Source organism: Protopterus annectens, chromosome 17.part0 (genome assembly GCF_019279795.1).
Source record: "Protopterus annectens isolate FY-2018-M chromosome 17.part0, PAN1.0, whole genome shotgun sequence".
NCBI lineage: Eukaryota > Metazoa > Chordata > Ceratodontiformes > Protopteridae > Protopterus > Protopterus annectens.
Genome location: NC_056751.1, coordinates 35,705,499 through 35,725,850, shown reverse-complemented (window position 1 = coordinate 35,725,850; position 20,352 = coordinate 35,705,499). Strand labels below are relative to the sequence as shown.

General features: G+C 36.9%; 1 protein-coding gene across 1 annotated transcript in view; it reads right to left on the bottom strand.

The window, feature by feature from the left end:
* Positions 1 to 20,352, bottom strand: part of CDS1 (CDP-diacylglycerol synthase 1) — a 1,285,468-nt gene that overhangs the window by 216,759 nt on the left and 1,048,357 nt on the right. The window contains exon 10 of the mRNA XM_044058908.1: positions 4,703 to 4,855. Within this exon, the coding sequence (XP_043914843.1) occupies positions 4,703 to 4,855 (153 nt within the window). The remainder of the gene's footprint in view (positions 1 to 4,702; positions 4,856 to 20,352) is intronic.

Genomic DNA, 20,352 nt, shown 5'->3' with positions numbered 1-20,352 from the left:
CAAGCACAAAATAAACCTATAACTGCTGAAGGTGCACTGTTACAAAGAACAAAATACAAAGGGAAAAGCAGTGACCACCACAGACAACTGGCAAACCTGTTAAAATCCAACAATATAGATTAACACAAATCTTTTACTGAAAATTTGAGACATAAAACATGGCAAGACGATAAGTGCTTTCGGAAATGCCTTCTTCAGATCGTAAAGGGAAATGGGAACAACTTGCTTTTAAAAGATATACACAACCAATCGGCTTCAGCTTGTTCTGCCAAAGAACCAATCAGAAAACTGCCAATCAACAAGTTTGAAGAGAAGTACTTATTTGCATAAACCAATCATCAGAGTATCACAAGCTAATCACAGCCAGGTATCATCCCTGAGCTCCAATCAGAGCACTTAAAAGAAAACACATCTTCACATCATCCAATGGCTGTTCTCCTATGCTTTAGAATGGGCCTTAGAAGAACTACAGTGTTTAAACCAGGAGGCTTGTCTGCTCTCAAATTTATGATCCATTTGGTTTCATTCCTTTCAGTATTGTTGGTGATACCTCCTAGTTTCATCCCTTTAGATGTAACTTCAATAGCCTTAAACTTAAAAAAATGTCCTGGAAATTGAGCAACATGACAAGCAAGGGCATTCTTAAAGTCCTTAATATGAATATATCTCAGATGCCTAAGTATTCTATTTTTAAAGGTTTGATCTGTTTTTCCTACATAATAGGCAGTACAGCATTGGCAAGTAGTGATGTACACCAAATGCTGGGTATTACAGTCAGCTTTACACGAAAAGGTGTATTTCAGTCCACTGATGGGATGTTTAAAAGTATTAAATACATCTATAGTTCTACAAGCAGAGCATCTACCACATTGAAGGGTGCCTTGTTTGCTCCAATTGGAGTTACGATGGAAGCCATCCTTCTGGCAGAGTAGACAGTTCGAGTTCATTTTTGTTTTTAAAGACAAACTTCGGATGTTCACCAACAACCTGAAAGGAATGAAACCAAATGGATCATAAATTTCAGAGCAGACAAGCCTCCTGGTTTAAACACTGTAGTTCTTCTGAGACCCATTCTAAAGCATAGGAGAACAGCCATTGGTTGATGTGAAGGTATGTTTTCTTTTAAGTGTTCTGATTGGCAAGTTTTGTGATTGGAGCTCAAGGATAATACCTGGCTGTGATTGGCTTGTAATACTCTGACTGATGATTGGTTTATGCAAACAAGTACTTCTCTTCAAGCTTGTTGATTGGCGGTTTTCTGATTGGTTCTTTGGCAGAACAAGCTGAAGCCGATTGGTTGTATATATCTTTTAAAAGCAAGTTGTTCCTGTTTCCCTTTACGATCTGAAGAAGGCATTTCCAAAAGCGCTTATCATTTGAAAGGGATTTTATTTTTGTCTTGCCACGTTTTATGCCTCAAGTTTTCAGTAAAATATTTGTGTTCATCTTTTTTGTTGGATCTTAACAGGTTTTCCAGTCATCTGTGGTGGTGTCACTGCTTTTCCCTTTGGACTTTCCTTTAAGAACTAGTCTGTCACAGACTCACAGATTTTGATGGTGTATTGGAACGCACATGATGAATACTAGGTGACTATCACCCATATTTGCTAAGGACATTTTTTTTCTTTATACTCCCTAAAGTGCTCCATTGGAATAAATGTTAAATACAACTACCAGCCCCACATAAGCACTTGTGCCTCTCAAATGACATCCTACAATAAGCTGTCTTCATGTAGGCTCTGCCAACACACTGTGAACATCTAGGACTAACCTGGTCTTTGTCAGATGATGATATGTGGCAGAAAACCCAACTCCCTCTATCCAAGATTAAAACAGCTGTCACTGGCTACTGTACTATTTTTCATGGCCGACTCCTGAGATGATGGACTCACTACTCAAACTTTTCTCACCCAAGCAACAGTCAGGGTCAATACCTTCATGCCAACAAAGTCAATGAAGACTGAGTAATTTACTAAAATTAGAAATAAAATCTTAACATCATCTCCTATTCTGTTTAATCTGTATTTGGAGCCTTTATTTCTTCATATGAAGCAAAATGTTTTTTATAACTTTCCTGTACTTTTGGGGATAAAGGTTAGGATGGCTGCTTTTGCAGACGATCTAAATATATACAGTACCACACCGGTGTCGGATACGGAAAAAATACTAACAGCAATACAAAACTTTGAGAGAATTTCTAATTACAAACTAAATTTAAAAAAAAACAAAATATTCCCTTTAAAGACACCTACACCTTTTTCAATGCTACCATTGATAGGACAAGTAAGAACAGAAGAAAGAATAAAATATTTGGGGATTGATTTCTCAACTGAAAATAGAGAATTCTTTATTAATAATATTAAGGCAACTGGAGACAGAATAACATTGGATTTGAAAAGATGGAGTAAATTGAAGCTACCGATGATGGCAAGAGCAGCGATAATAAAGATGAATGTTCTCCCCAGAATGCTTTATATTTTTAGAGCAGCACAACTCAAAATCACGAAAACATTCTTTAAGCAGTTTCAGATAAGATTGGGGAAATTTCTGTGGGAACCCAGAAAAACGAGAATATCTTATGAGAAACTGATGGCTCCTAAAACTAGGGGGGGTTGGATTTACCGGATTTTGAGATGTATTATACAGTGATTCAGGCCAATAGGATTTTAAGGGTATCTTACTTGGACAGTGATAATAGAAAATGGACACCCAAATGGGTGCTGCTAAATTCTAAACATATAAAAGGAATTAATGTTAAAGCTGTACCATTTTTAAATACACGAACACTGAGCAAATATGATTTAATGGAGCACATTAAGATATGGACAATGGCAACTCAAACTCTGTTTGCCTCTTTGAACCTATCAAAATATATGATGATGTTTCAACCGTTTCATGGGAATCCTAACATGACTATTGGTAATCAACTGATAGACTTAAAGAAATTTCCATTTATTAAGGATTTAACTGTAAGTGACTTTTACCGCTTCTTAGGAGTAGCGGTACAGGATATCTTAAAAGAGATGAATCTTCCCATTTCTTATTTAGTTATAATGAGGCAGATAAAAGATCTTGCCATAAATTATTTTAATAGTTCCGAAATCAAAAAAGAGGAACTAGTTATTTTGCGTCATCTGTGGGAAGCATTGCAACAAGACAGAAAATACATATCCTCAGCGTATAAAATGATAAAAGAGAGAAAATATAATAATCATATCCTTTTATCGAAATACTGGAAAGAGAAATTGGAATCCCCAGACGATAGTAAGATAGTAGAGGCGTTTAACTTAACATTGAAATCCGTATCACTTCAAAAACTGGTCTTTACTCAACTGATGATATTTAACAATGCTTATTATACCCATCTCACTCTTCATAAATTTGATTCAAAAAATTCACCTAATTGTCCACAGTGTTTGGATCAGACAGCAGACCTGCTACACATGTTCTGGAGTTGCAAGTGCATTTATAAATTGTGGAACTCATTAAAGTTGCAGCTACAAAAAATGGGTTACCAAAATTCAACACTCACCTGGGAATTTTTGATTTTACATATTCCACCGGAGAATTTGGACAAATCAAAAAAGATTGTAATTATGAATATCAGTTTACTAATGAAATTATATATAGCCACAAACTGGTTGAACCCAGCACAGACATCGTGGCAAAAATTCAGGCTGGTAGCGATCAAGCATATTTTAGCGCATAAATTATTAATTAGTAATAAGAAGAAAAGTATTAATAGTATAAAAATTTGGGAACAAATCTTTAAAATTATATTGGCTTAGAGGTTCCTATCCACTTTCTTTTAGGACATTCTGCAAGTGTACAAACACATTCTTAGACTAGTTAGAAGATGTAGAAACAATATAGATTGTTGATTTGAGTTGGTTTATAATTGTCTATAATATATGTTTTTATGTTTATTTTTTACATTTTTCTGTACTTGATTAATATGGCATCTATTCTTAATGTATAATGTGGAAATTAGAAATGGAACTTAACATTGGAAGCAATTTTTGTATATATTGTAAATAGTGCGTGAATTATATTAAAGTTTTTCAAAACAATAAAAATGATTATTGAAAAAAAAAAGAAATAAAATCTTAAACCCGTCCAGCTAGCATCTTAATCTGAACAGTCTTCAACTGTTATGTCAAGACATACACTGAAAAATTACTCACCCTTTTTCAGTGTAATCTCTAGTGCTACAAAGAGCTGACATGCTTTTTATGCAAAAATAATAAAACTTTTGCATATATGAAAGAACCCCCCCCTACCCCCAAAAAAAACAAAACAAAACAATAATGAACACCTTTCCTCAGGCAGTTTCAATGTTCAGAGAAGCTTTATGTAGCATGTAGTTTAAACTCGCTATGCTTACTGAAACTAAACTGCTATTGTATTATATATTAGCCTACTGAAGAAAAGCCAATGTTTTCTTTATTTTAAGATACCTTTTTATGCTTTAGTATGCTGCAGCACATTCTCTAAAACAGTTACCTAGCACACTGAAGATATACAAATGCTGAATCAGTATCATACACCACTAACAACCCTAACATATGTACTCTTTGATTGCAGTCTTCATGGTATCACTTTACTTACATTTTTTCAACAAAATGAATGTGAAGACTAAAAATTCAAATACAAGGTTTCTTAAACATAAATAAGAAAAAAATACTATGCAGGTCTTCCTTACCCAACCCAGCAGGTCCTGCAAAACATACGGAACATGATACTCATGCTGCTGGAATATCTCTGAAGGTTGACAGTTCACATTGACTCCAATAGTTTCATTGCTGTACTCCACTGGGCAGATAAAGTAATAATACTGGACTAACAAACAGGACATCTGAAACAGAACAAATTATAATTATTCAGAGCTGGTGTGGTTAAAGAAAGCAAGGATTTCATGGTAATGAATGGCAAATTCAGTCATATGATTTTAAAACATAAAAACATAACAGTAAAGCAAAGAAAACTCTCAATGTACTGCACTTATGGTGAAATAAGAGTAGAGTGGATCTTTATGACAATGCTCTCACAGCAAGAACATTTCTTGTAGGACATGATGTGACAGGCTTTAGGACAGTTAAGCAATTTTCCCCCTTAGACGTTCTAGGATACCTGCTGTTTTTTATATTAATGTGACTACAAAGTAACAGTCCTTATATTTCCTTTCCAGTTCCAGACTAGCAGCAAATTTGGTATTAATACTGCAGAATGTTCATGTAAAATTAGTACAGTTCTGCTTATCTAAAAGATGTTGATCAATATGATACTGGTTTGTAAAATAGAAACTCCGTTTTGGGTTGAATTTAGAAATTTTTCCCAAGCTCTGTGGACAGATAATTGTATCATAGCAAGAAAAACAGTCACAAAGAATCGGAAATATAAAACTACTCTTTCATTCGCCGAATTCATTAATTTAGCAAAAAAAAAAAAACATGCCTGTAAAAAAGAATTATCAGCTGTCAAAATGAGAACTTTTAATATTACTCACCAGTTTAGATTTTGGTCAGGGTTAAGTGATTTACCTGATAAATTTTAATGATTTAGTTTTCTATGTTTGACTTTGTTGTGGACATCTGTAAATATGTTTTTGTTCTATTTATCTTTAAATAACTTTGTACGATCTTTGTTTTAAAATTAATAAAAAGTTGTTTAAAAATAAGACTCGTGAACATTTAAAACATCAAGTCCTTATCATCTGAGGGAATGAGAATATGATGTCTTTTCTTGCTGCAACAGCACAATCTTGATATCCTTCTTTGATCAGTGCCTCACACATGCTTGCAGTTTTTTTTATTTCAATATGGTCTTGAAACATAAATTTAATTCTTAGAGTCAAAGCACTGAACAGCTCTGCCTTGGATGGAGGTGATACACTAAAGTAGACATCAACGCAAGAAAGCACTTAACCTCTGCCCTGCCAAAAGAAACCCTAGATCTGGCAACCACATCCATCTTACGGTTATGATGAACGTATGGATTGAAGAAATGTCTTTACTGCATAAGATAAGATGGAAATAGAGACTCTTCTGTGTTATTGTTTCAATAACTGGAGAAATAGTAACCACCTGAAGCTTTTCTTTTCCAGGTGCGCTCTACCTTCATGATGCCACACATCAAGCCTCCCCCTATTAGTCTTGGGACAAATTATTTCCCATTCACAGAGTCCCTAGTGTGAGAGTGAGAGCCAAATGTAAGGGCTGTAATAGACAGCCATGGAGGTTGTGTGTGTGTCCTTGCTAGCAACCAGCAATCACAGCAATGAGGCCCTAACCTTCCTCCTGGTGGCTGTTTGTAACCACATCATTGTGGGGCACAGTACACCACCCCCATGTATGTGCATGCTTTTAACCATATGCAAATGAGGGCTATGGTCACCAACTTGGGATTGGTAAAGCCCACAACCACAGTCCTGGCCATTTTTAGTGATGTGGAAGTTTCCTTTTGCAAGTTGGCAATCAGATGACCAGAACCCACCTATCCCTCTTCAACGGTGAGATAGCAACAGCTACTCACACCCAGTCTCTCCTGCCTGTCTCTTCCATAGCCAGAGCCACTAGTCAAACTCAGGTCATCTGGGTCACAGTCAAATTTTATCCCTGTATACCACACTGCCAGGCACCAGCTGAAGCTTAATCTGATCTAGACAATAAGTATAAACATGCATGTCACCATTTAGCCATCTAATACTTCACACTTTCTCCTGCATTTCTAATTCTTTATTCCACTGCAATGTGTAGCTCTCCAACCCTGTTGATCATTATAATGTGTAGCTCTCAATCCCTGCTGAACATTACAGTCATCACCAAACCTAAGCCCATTCTCCACTAATGGTGACAGCTTGATTGCAGTTTAGAAGTAATCTAGACAGCTCTTATTGGGGCATACACTTTGGCTACTGATTAAGGAGGCCTGGCTGTAGGGAGACTTCCAAGATGGTTGCACATTGAGTGACAGCTTAATTCTAGCTCTCCCAGTGTGAAAACAGAAACGTATCAGAGAAAGCCAGCAGACCTATATTTTTGCGTAAATTTGAATATAATACCTCAATGGTCAATACCATGAATACACACACAGTATAAAAGGAAGAGCAAAGCAGATAAACACAGGATCTGAAGAAGGTTTACAACCAAAAGCACTTATCCGTTCCTGAGTCCGTTTTTGAACACAAGCAGCATGCTTACTTGAAGTTGGCTTTAGAACTATGATTATTTTGGAACCAGCTGCAGAGACTTTGCAAACAGGCAGTTTGCTGATTCCGGTTGGCTTCAGAGGAAGGAAGAATCATTTATCCTGGAATTCGTTCAAGTGCACAGGCAGCACGCCGATTTGAAGTTGGTCTTAGACTTTGGAACTCATTCCGGTGTCCTTGAACATGGGATGCATATTGGAATCAATTGGCTCTAGAAAAAGGAATTGCTTTGGGACTTGTCTCCCCACCCCCAATTTTACACACAGGCTGTATGCTGGTTACAGATTGGCTGCCAAGTAAGGAACTTTTTGCAACTTGTTTTAGTGCTTTTGCATACAGGCAATTTATTGACTTAGAACTTTGGAAGTACCTACTGAGGAAGCGGAGCATATAGTTGTCAGTGAATGGAGGTTTTGCACTCAAGGAAGAAAGGTAGCTGGAAGTGACTTCCAATGAATGAGTAATTTCTTGTGTAATCACATTGAGCCAAGTTACTATAACAAGAAATTTGCTCCGAGGAAAGTGTTACTAGTGTTTGAACCAGTACCTAGAAGTAGGCAATTTATCGTTTTTAACTGAACAGAATTAAAAAAAATGTTTTTATTTAAGGAAGGACCTGGGATACATATGTAGTGCTTGCAAACCAGCAACTACAAGAAAGGGGATATATAATACCCGCTAAACGGACCATCTTGAAGCTAGCTACCACGTGGAGGGAGTAGCCTTATTGTGGCTTTTCATTCTCCACTAATGGTGACAGCTTGATTACAGCTTAGAAGTAATCTAGACAGCTCTTACTGGGGCATACACTTTGGCTACTGAATAAGGAGGTCTGGCTGTAGGGAGACTTCCAAGATGGTTGCACATTGAGTGACAGCTTAAATCTAGCTCTCTCAGTGTGAAAACAGAAACGTATCAGTGAAAGCCAGCAGACTTACATTTTTGCATAAATTTCAGTAACTGGCTAGTAATTGCACTGCCTGGATGCTGGGAAAAAGAAATACAGAGGACCTGAAGGAAAATCATCTATAAAAGGTGATGAAAAAACATTGACTGGTTAAAGTATTGCAGCTGTGCAGCAAAAAGCAGTGTAAGCTCCAGACATGACTTCTAGTAACTTAGAGGAAAGTATACAGCAACTACACACAGACCTGATTAAATTAAACAAAACACTGATGGCATATATCAACACAAACAATAAAAGTCTGGAAAAAATGGAAGAAGCTTTAAACAGATATTCAGATATGGTGATAAAACTACAAAACTGAGAGGCTGAAATGAAGAAAAGGTTGGCTGAATATTAAACTGCACAAGAAAAGATTTAAAAAAAAAAAAAAAAACAATAACAGAATTAGAGGACAGACCAAGTAGGGAAATCCTGCAATTTTCTGCTGTACCAGAAAAGCTGGAAGGAACAGATTGTATTAATTTTATGAAAGCACAAATAAGCAACTGGACTGGAATTCCACAACAGGAATTATTAACTGAAAGGGCACTTTGTGTGTATACTCCAATACTGGCTATGAGAAAGCAACTTAGATCTTTAATACCAAGAATGCAATCTTACCAGCAGGAGGAGTTGATTCTGACAAAACTGTGGCAGAAAGACTAAAAGTGGGAGACAGCACAGTGTTTGGGGAGAATGACTACTCATTGTACACCAGGCAAAAGAGCAGTACATTTATTGTACTATTCAGGGAATGTCGAGAAGCACACATGACATTCAAACTGCTGTTCCCAGCTATCTTCAAAACATTTTTTCCTAGAGGGATAAAATATTTTTTTTCATGAAATACACACTAAGGAGGAATTACAAAAGTTTGTCCAACAAAAATTGAGCTGTGAAACAGAAGGAGATTCTGCTTCTTGTTCTTCTGGTTTGTTTCAATGGAAATGCTTGAAGAAGGAAAAAAGACACAAGAATCAACTAGAAGAATCAAGAGTATGTTGAATATGAAGCAGATACATTTGGGATATGGAGATGAACAAGAATAAAATCAATAACATGGAACTGACAAATGTAGGATTACAAAGCAATAATTATATTTGTGAAATATGACAGAACAAGTAAGTCTGGAAATATTGGACTTTTTGGAATTTGTTGGACTAGTAGGGGACTCTAAAACATATGCCTTACTTCAAGTCATTAATGTTTGGAGAATAAAAACAGTAACTTGGAGACTGACAAATCTGGGATTACAATATTGGACTTTTTTGGACTTTGTTAACGTTCTAGGAGGATAAAGTGTATGCACTACTTCATGTCACTAATGTTTGGAAAAACAGTCAGGAGGAGGGAAGAGGACGGAGAAAGTTAACTGTAAGTAAAATAAAATTTCTTCTTGATACTATTTTAGCAGTACATTATTTCCTTTGCATGTTACAAAGTAATGTTTTCTCAGTTATCTTTAAGTATAATGGGGATACTATTGTAATTAGGTGCTCCGTTCATACCTCTCAACCTGGAAACATCAAAAATCTGGACAAGGCCCATGAAAAATAGGTATAAATCTGTATGCTGATTGACATAAAATTTGCATACATAATTATGTATCTCTGCCCACTCCACTGGAATTGTGGGATACTAACTTTCAAACGCAAACCGAAGATCAGACAACAAAAATATGGCCTCAGACCCTGCAGCAAATGGTAACCATTGTTTCTGAAATGTGTAGCAATGATGTTCACTGGGAAGAAAGAAGATGAACCTTAGGATTTTGTTTTGGATGACTTGCAGCATATGGATTTTGTTGTAAAATAGGGCATTTAATGGTAGGCAATATTCTAATCTTAGCAAAAGAATATCATTGTTTACCAGGACTTCTAAAAGTCATTCTCCATGGCCTACTGATCAGTGGCGTAGCTAGAGTTTGTGCCGCCCAGGGCTGTTTTTGAGTGTGTCACCCACCACCTCTCACACAATCATGGTTGAACGGGGCCCCCCCATACATAGCCATCCCCCCTGCAGCCATTCCAGTGCCCCATTACTTGGCTATTTTACCCCATTTACCATAAACACTGTAATGTGCATACTGCTTTACTTCTACAATGATTATGTGGATTGCATTTAAAACTTTTATTTCACATTTTATAGCACAAACACTAATAGACATCTGCAATACATTCTCACAATGAAAATAGATTTAGCATTAAAACTCCTCTGCCCTTGAAACTCACATTCAATGAAACAGCATTGAAACCCACATTCAAAGAAAATGCATCTGGCCAGTGGCGGATAAAGATAACCTTTGGGCTGTTTTCAAATCATAGGCCCCTTACACACGAAACATACATGTGTTCTTTGATACACCTTCCTGACTGTATTAAATTATATTCCTTGTATAATACAGCACACTTGTTAGAGCGCATTTTACATTTATTGTTTTGAACATTTTTCCAGGAAGCAATAAAACAAAATGCATGAACCAATAATGACAAACTGCCCAATTCAGAACATTTCCATCATAAAAGTCTACTCAAACGTCTACAATTCACCAGTATCAGTGAATATGCACAATCTCTGCAAAAATAAAAGTCATCTAAATAATTCCACATTAAAGAGATCTATAACTAGTGAAGTTGCTGCTAGTAAACCACTTTCTATTTCATTGTTTCATCTACAAATTAAGTGCCTGTTCCCCTTGAGGAATAAATTGTCTATGTTACATTAAAAATCGTAAGCTAGTAATATTGCAATAGGGAATGGATGGCAAACTGATAACAGGGTCTGCCAAACAGGACATTCTCAGGACTGCAGCATTCACCCCCTTTAAATGTACAACACAGCACAGTTTCAGCAATCCATCCACATACTATTGCAGTAGAACCCACAGCCTTATGCATGAAAAGCAAGTATTCTACCTGTTGTGCTACTAACACAAACAAACTTGGCATAAGCAGCACTAAACTTCACTTCCCCTGCAGAACAATGCAGCACAACAAATCTGTAAAAAGCCAAAATTTATTGGGGTGGTAAAGCCCCAAAAAGTAGGGTAGGGAGGGACACATTTTAAACACTGCTTGCATAATCTTGGAATGTTGCTAGAATAAGATGTTTTCTGTTCCCATGCCTTTTCTGAAAGACAGGAAGACTGAAACTTAAATGGCTATCATTATTTAGTGAATTCAGTTCTTACTGATTTGCTAGAAAACCACAAATTTTAAGAGGAACAGACCAATTGAATCACAAGCACCTCTGCAAATAATTTACACAAGCCTGCTAAAGCACCTCTGCAAATGATTTACACACACCTATTGTGCACTCTATAAATGATTTACACACACCTGCTAAAGCACTCTGCAAATAATTAAATCATAGTTCTGCAAATAACAAGGGAATCGCTCTGCTAAATAATGAGCACACACACTACTTAAATCGTAGTTCTACAAATAATGAGGGAATCACTCTGCTTACAAAGATAAACGGAGTGGACTAGCAGTAGCAAAACTTTACTTAAATCACTGACACAGTCCTGCAAATATCTGCTTACATATAAGTAATTAAATCATAGACTAGTTCTGCAAATAATGAGCACTCTGCAAATAACTGTGCTACTTTGCTAAATAACAAGGGAATCACTCTGCAAAATAATGAGGGAATCACTCTGCAAAATGAGCACACACTCTACTTAAATCATAGTTCTGCATCTGCAAATAATGAGGGAATCACTCTGTTTACATAGATAAAGGGTGCATACTGGCAGTAGTAACTTTACTTAAATCACGCACAGAAACACAGTTCTGCAAATAACGTGGGAATCTGCTTAGAAAGATAAATGGAGTGGACTGGCAGCAAAAACTAGAGAAAAACTTGCCCTCCTAGCACTGATAGGTTTTGTTGTTAATGTCTGCTGCTAAAGTGCACTGAATAATAGATACACAGTTGGTTCACACACATACCTTAAGATTTCTGAGTATCAGATGAAGATAAATGGAGTGCACTGATTTACTGAATAAAAGATACACAGTTCAGAGTTTGGCAAACCACTCCCTCTGCTTAAAGCACTGAATAATAATGGATACACAGTTCTAAAAATAACAAGGGAAACTGGGAATCACTCTGCTTAAATAGATAAATGGAGCGGACTGGCAGCAATAGCCAATAACTAGAGTAAAATGTGCCCCCTTATAACTAGCACTGAATATTGATAAGAAACAACACGTACACAGTTCAGCTGCACTGATGAACCATCTTGTCTGCTTAAATAGATTTCTTGCCGTACACACACAGTTCTGTATTTTCATTATAGAGTGGGCTTGCAGTTTTGCGTCTGGTTCTTGTGTTTCTAGGAGACAATCTGATAAAGTGAAATGGCTTAGGCAAAACATTTTCTGAAGGCATTCAAGTGTTTTCCTAGCTGAAAGAGCTATAAAGATAAGACAAAGCCAGACAGCACTTAGCAGAAGCACAGGCTGGACCATGCGTATTAATGTAAATGAAAAGTTATCCATGTTATCTCAAGTATGTAAGTGTGGCTATCAGTTTTGAACATTTGTTCCTATTTGGAGGAACTTCAATATTTGAAAATGTAAATAGCTTTGTGTGTTATTATTAAGTTAATAAGTTTTAGGGGGATATTGGGGTGGATATGTTTTTTTGTTTGAGGGCTTTCAATAAAACAAAAGCATTTGCAAGATGTGGCATAGGCTCAAATGGATATGACAAGAAACAACTGAAAGTAACAAAAAGCTGTTATATGTACAAGGCGGAAATAATATTTCTAAGACAATGATGCTTTCTGTAATGTCTTTAAACATCAATGTTCTCATAGATAAATATAAAAAAGGGCAGTGAACTATATTAAAATACAGAGTGCAAACAGCCATGCTACAGGAGACACAATTGGAAAGGACTGAACATGTGAATTTGATAAAGAAAGGTTTTCAACATTATGGTTATTCAGCAGAATACCTGGAACAAAGGAAAATGAGTACTTATATTAATTGCAAGAGGAGCTCCAATAGTGAGAGAGGAGGATAAAAAAAATCTAGATTGGTAGTACTAAGGGGCTACTGGTAAGGGAGGAGAATTACACTGGCATGCATTTATATTCCAAAGAAAGCTGCTATAATGGAGCTTAAGAAAATTCTGGGAGAAATAATCAGTTTTTAGCAAGGGAAATTACTTATAGGTGTGGACTTGAATTTAATTTGAAGCAGTAAAGATATGTCTGGGGGCCCAGAAGGGAAAATATAACAAAGGAAGGTAGATTTTTGAAGAAATCATGAAAATATTTGGCAGGGAAGATGTGAATTCAGTTCTAGGAGTTCAGAGTGAATTTACATATTATTCCCCATGATATAAAAAATGGGCCGGGCTAGACAGCGTTTACATTTCACAGGAACATGTGCATTTAATTGAAGGTCTTGATATGCACCCAATAATTATTTCAGATCATGTGCCAATAACAACTAAAATAAAAACACAGGGTAATGAAACAAAAATCAGTCACTGGCGCTTTGCCATCTACATGTTGTAAAGAGAGGAATTTAAGGAATGGGTAGAGGAAATTATTCAGGAGGTATATAAATTTCTTCTGAAAATATAGATAGGGAGTGGAATAAAATTAAAGTAGAATTTAAAAATAAGGCTAAATAAAAGAAAGGGAGATGCATTTAAGAAGTAACAAGAATTACTTAAAACAACCACTCTAGCAGCCGACTATCTCCCATCAAAATACCTCGAAATAGCAGCCCGATCCATAGCATACCCTGTATCAATACTTATAAATAGAAGTAAACATGCTGTTCTCTCATCATGGAAAATCTCCTACATCATACCCTTGCATAAGGGAGGCTCCTCTACAGAGATAAATAACTACCGACCAATAGCCATTCCACCTCACTTATCAAAAATTCTAGAAAAATGCATTCATAAACAATTACTTACCATCTTCTGTCCAACAATTTACTTTCCAATACCCAACATGGTTTCCACCCAGCACATAGTACCACCTCAGCACTAATAACATTCACAAACACAATCAGCACAGGAATCAAGGCAACCCTGTAGCTGCCATCTTCTTAGACTTATCAAAAGCTTTTGATATAGTATCCCACCACAAACTATTAAAGTCCCTCTCCAGGCACTATGTTGATACCGCCCTCCCTTCTCTGGATTAATGAATATCTCAGCAATCGCCTTTAAGCAGTAAAATGGCACGACTCATTTTCTCCTTTTCTTCCTGTTTCACAAGGGGTACCTCAAGGCTCCACTTTGCTTTTTTACCATCTTCACAAATACCCTTCACACTGCCACTCATCAGGCCAGCATAATACAATATGTTGATGACACTACAGTAATCTGCTCTGCACCTACAATGCAACTGCTTCAGATCAAAACCCAGCAGACTTTCACTAAAATAGAGACTTGGCTAAAGGACTCCCAACTGATATTAAACCCAAAAAAGACCCAACTAATGCTCTTTCATCCCACTAAAATGGCTAATCCCCATATCTCTTTCTCTATCACCTCTTCCAATAACACACTAATCTCACCAGTGCCACATGCCAAACTGCTTGGTCTGACTACTGACCAAAACCTAAAATATGACAAACATATTGCGGTTACAGTATCAAAAGTTCACAAAAAACTAGGAACCCTATATTGTTGCAAACATTACCACTCTGCTGAAGCTATGGTCACTTTAGTGAGAACTCATGTTTTATCCACACTTCTATATGCATCCCCAGTGCTTACAGGATTAAACAAGGCTGACCTTAATATACTCAGCACGTTACAATAAAATTGCCAAGTTCGCTATCAACTCCATATCCCGCTCTCTTCACTGCCAATCTCTGAGGCAACTGCACTGGCTAGAACTCCCTAACCTACTAACTTACAACCAACTCATTTTTGCTCACCAGATACTACATTCCCCACATAAAATCCCCACACTAACAAGCCTCCTCAGCTTATACAGCACTACTTGACAATTAAGGTCCTTCAATGTTGCTCTACTCGAAAAACCTAGTGTAAAAATAGTGCAGGTGAATATCTTTATTCTTACACAGTCTCAAAAAACCTGGAACTCGCTCCCCCAAGAAATAAGGATTGAAAATAATTTGGCCTTTTTCAGACAGAAACTGAAACTTCACCTAGTTAAAACATGGATCGGCTCATGTATCAAACCTGATTAATCTTACTATCATCCTTCCTTGCACTTAACTCACCATATCTTTCCTCCATCACCTCGACTACTTGCTTATGATTCTCTCAAACAAACAAGTAAATAATGTAAAATAATTTTTTTTTCCTCCTTCCTCTGTACTTAACCACCTTTGCATATTGTTGTTCTTTGAGCTACTCTCCTTAAACTTGTACATCGTGTATTCTTGTGACACTATGTATTACATATACTATTCATTGTTTTTGTTATATGATGTTTCTGAATGTTGGTGCTTTGCTCCCTGGGCGTCCGCTACACACGGATACTTGCTGTCCAGTCAGACTGTCCCAGTCAACAAATGTTAAATAAATAAATAAATATTTAGAGGGACTGACAAATTGCAAAATAGGAGGAATCCCACAGAACAAAAACAGAAGCAACTGCAGAATGCTAAACAAAAAATAAAGGATTACTTTGATAATATGCACGAATTTAGAAAGAGTGCTGTTAAGCAAATGTTTTGATAATAATTCTAGAACACAAAAACTCTTAGCACAATGACTCAGACAACAGAAAGTAGAAAGGGCTATTGCCAAGCTTAGGGAGCCTATAACAAGGAAGATAACAAGAGATCATGTAGACGTATTAGAAATATTTCAGAAATTCTACGAAAGTCTGTATAAATCAGAAAAATGGAAACCAGGAAAAGGTACCAATGGAAATGTTTGCAGAAGAATTAAATATGCCAAGTTTAGAGGTGGATGAAGCCCAGTTGCTAAAAGTTAGGACAGGAGAAGATGAAACAAAAATGGTGATGTATAACCAATCTACAGGAAAGTCCCCAGGAATAGATGGCATTCCTCTCCAAGTTTGGAAGATAGGAGGGAAAAACTGATAAAAGATCTGGAAGGTTTTGTTTAATACTGTTTGCAAGAGGAGGAAAAGTACCAACATCATGGAAGAAAGTGGTGGTAATTGTAATACCTAAAGAGGGTAAAGAAAGATCCATCAGATCCAGCTTCATATAGGTCCATTTCAATCCTAAATCATGATTATAAACTGTTTATGTTTATAATGGTTAAAAAAATGGCAGACATGAAGCCAAAACTGACAGATATGGATCAAAGTGGTTTTGTGCAGGGGAGGCAAACATTTGAGAACATTAAGAGAATACTGATGATCCAGAGGGAAGCAGAATGTAAGAAAATACCACTGTTGGTGGTGAGTCTTGATGCAGAGAAAGCATTTGACAGAGCAAGTTGGGACTTTATGAGCAAGGCAATGGAAGCACTTGCATTCTTGATAAAATTATAAGGATGATAAGGAGGATATGAGAGAGACTGGAGGCAAAACCTAAAGTGGTGGGGTCCTCTCTGATAATTTCTGCTTGAGCAAAGGAACCAGGCAGGGGTGTCATCTTTCCCCTTTGTTATTTGCATTATATTTAGAAGCACTGGCAAAGAAAATAAGAGACTCAGAAATTTGAGTAGATAATTGGTATGGTAGTCAAGAAAAGCTGGCTCTATTTGCAGATGACATTATTTTATACCTGACAAAACCAGAAAGGGACATTACAGTGTTGTGGAATATTTTGAGACAGTTTCAAATCTTTTCAGGACACAAAATTAATAAAGCTAAAGCAAAGGCAATAGCAGTAAATTATGTACTCACACATGAATTGGTTCAGCAATATCCATATTTGTGGGGACAGGATAAGATGAAGTATTTAGGAGTATGGATTAAAAATTATTCAGGTGTGGCAGCTAAGGATATGTGGGAAGAGACTAAACAAAAGATAATACGAAAACTCAAAAAATGGAAGCTCTGCTATATGGATATGGACAGAAAGATGCAGTTAAAATATTTTTAGCCTCTTTAGTTTTATACACAGATCAGGTATATTTTTGTCAATCAGAGAAGTTGTGGATATCAATTAATAAAGAGAGGAAGGATTTTATCTGGGAGTGAAAGACGGCAAGAGTCAAATGGGATAAGATGAGTCTTCCAATAGAACAAGGCCGATTGGGATTAACCGATTTAAAGGGGCATTTCAAAGCAACAAAGTTAAAGCGCCTATACACAGCACAAGCATAAAACTATAATTCAAAGTAGAAAGAGATAACAGTGAAATGGGGGAAACTCAAGCAACAAGGACAGATTAGGATTTTGGATTTAGACTTTTAAGGAGAATAACAATAATCATGCAGAATATTATATTCATAAAGGAGTAGAAAGTATTCTAAGAACTAAGCCAACATGGGAATGGAGAAAGGAGATTCTGTCGATAGGGATGAATGCAATTAGGGATTCATACAATAGGAAAGAGGGGGCTGGGATTTACTGGAGAAAACTGACAAAGGAACCAAGGTATTGGGAGCAAATAATTAGACAGGGAAAGATAACAGAATGGGAAGATAAGAATGTATTTGGACTGAATGTTAGAGACTCCCTTCCCTATCAAGGATTGATATCAGAATATAGGCAAACAGAAAGAAAATGGGGGGGGGTAAACAAAAGACCATCACTGATAGAGTTTTTAGCAGAATCTAGAACAGAAGCTGCCATTAAAAAAAGGAATAATTAGTATAGCTTATAAAATATTGCATGATAACTATAAGAATCATTTATAGGAGGTTAGAAAGGATTAGGAAGCGAGACTGGATAAGCAATTCAGAAAGAAACAATGAGGGATATATGTACATCTCCCAAATATGCAACAAAGTCTAGAAGATTTAGGATCTTTGCTTGGAAGTGTTTATATAGGTGTTTTTATACTCCAAGTTGACTCCAAAGAATTTTTCTCTGGTAGACAGCAAATGTTGGAAGTGTGATGGGGAAGAAAGAGGTAACTGGGCACATATTTTCTGGGAGTGTAATTAGTTGGCAGATTTTAAAGATTCCCTGCAGACTGCTCTGTCAGAGATACTAGGTGAGCAAATTGGTGTAACTAAGGAGATTTTTTTTAGCTATGATACAGAATCGGATTTGCCAAGACATAGTAAGGCCTTGCTGAGTGTAACTATGGTGGCTGTCAAAAAAGCAGTTACTAAAAAATGGAAATCAAAGTCTATACTAAATTTAGTAGAAGTAGCGAATGTAGTACCAGAGAATAAACAACTGAAATTGGGATCTTTAGAAAAGGGTAAGAGCAAATTACATAGGATAAATGGGAATTGCTGGAATAATAAATGTAGAGGAGAAACGAGGTTTAAAATAAGGCAGGATGTGAATGAGCAATGTAATGTTTGACTGACAATGACTGGATAGATTAATTGTATAATCTTGGTTTGTAATGTATAGTGTTTGCAACTGGAATTGTCAATATGGATTGCTTTCATTTATATAAATGTACGATTGCCGATGTCATACATGACAATTTAATAAAGCTGTTTATTGTTTAAAAAAAAAGATATCTGGCTGTGTATATAGCTGCACAAAATGAAGCTTCATCCTCATGCCACTGCCAATGCCCAAGGGTGGATATGCAATTGGTAGAACAAGGTCATGTCACTCTCTGATTCAAATCATTTAATCCAACAAAGAGACCTGCTTCCCTTACAAGCTCTGACATCTTATCAGCTCTCCAGTCTCCAGTGGTGATCAAATGTTGGGCTCATAACCCTCAGTAAGACACTCCTCACACTCCCTTTCCCTCCCTTTCCTCTGGCTCTTCCAGTGCCTGGGCTGCTAATCAAACCCCTAGTCATCTAGATTGCTTTCAGTGCCTTATCCTTCTATGTTCATGGTGCCAGCTTTTCCTCCTTTTAAGGAGAACATGCTGGACTTCATGAGCTAAGTAAAAGACTCGGGTGCGTTTTCCTGATGACGTGCTTTTGGCACACGACAAGGTGTTGGCTGTTATCAAAACCTATTACCCTTGTCAGAACATTTTTTGGATCAAAAACCTGATTTTGTACACTTTGACATCTGATTTTAAGCCAAGCTTTAGCACCTGAGTGAAGGCTGCTGTCTTCAAACTTCATCCACAACTGTAATTCACAAAATATCTGGATTATGTAAGCATGTCCATCTTACAAGAAGGTTGAACTTGCTTCTTATGGCACATAAATATAAATATGCCAAACTCGGACCTTAGTACTTATTAAAGGAGGTGCACAGAGGTCATAAACTATGTTCTGTTTTCTGCAAGTAACTGAGTTACCAAGGACATGAAAGCCCAACTAGCTATACATGGTAAAGGCTCAGCAAAATGATGTTATTTGTGGAAGGCAACCAACCCACTTTTTTTCTAGGCCTTTTTTTTGCCACTATGCCTACTAACTATCATGCTGCCATCACAGCCCACTTCTTCCCTGTCAACAGGGTGAAAGCAATCTGTGGAACAGATATCACACAGGTAATCACAATGAGTTTTTATGTTATGCCCCCCCAGGTGCATAACATAAATAGCTGGTTATGAGGTTTTGGCTGTGTACACAATATGAACTACATGAACCCCTGTTCTTCAACAGCAAGCACCATGGGGCCTTAATGTTTGCCTGTAATACCACCACCTAAAACAGGTGGGATTTCAATTTAATATATCATCAGAAAGCTGGTACCTCAGGAGGGAAGCATTATTTGCACAAGTCCAATCAGCAAGTAAGGATAGAACCTATAAGCTTCTAACTTTCCTGCCAGAAAAACTAAGTGAGCTACCTGCTGATCTGTTGTTCAGATCAGTATAGCTTACTTCCTGGAACTATCTTGCTATGAGAAAACAAAGAAATGTTCTTGCTTGAGCCAGGAAGACCACCAAACTTGTGGGATTTAATACGCTTTAGCCCTCAATGTCAGTGATAGAAGATGCTTATAGAGGCAGACAGCATATGTTACTGTTTAAGGTGATGCTTGGACTGATTCCATCAACAACTGTTCTGCGAGGAACACCAGCATTTCTCCCTGGGGGATATTTCAAAGAAATGTTGCTACAGGGCACCGCACATACTGATTACAGTTTAAAACAAGCAGAGCACATGAACAAAAGAATCTTACAGCTGCAGCTGGACAAATACTTTCCTGACACAAGATCAAATT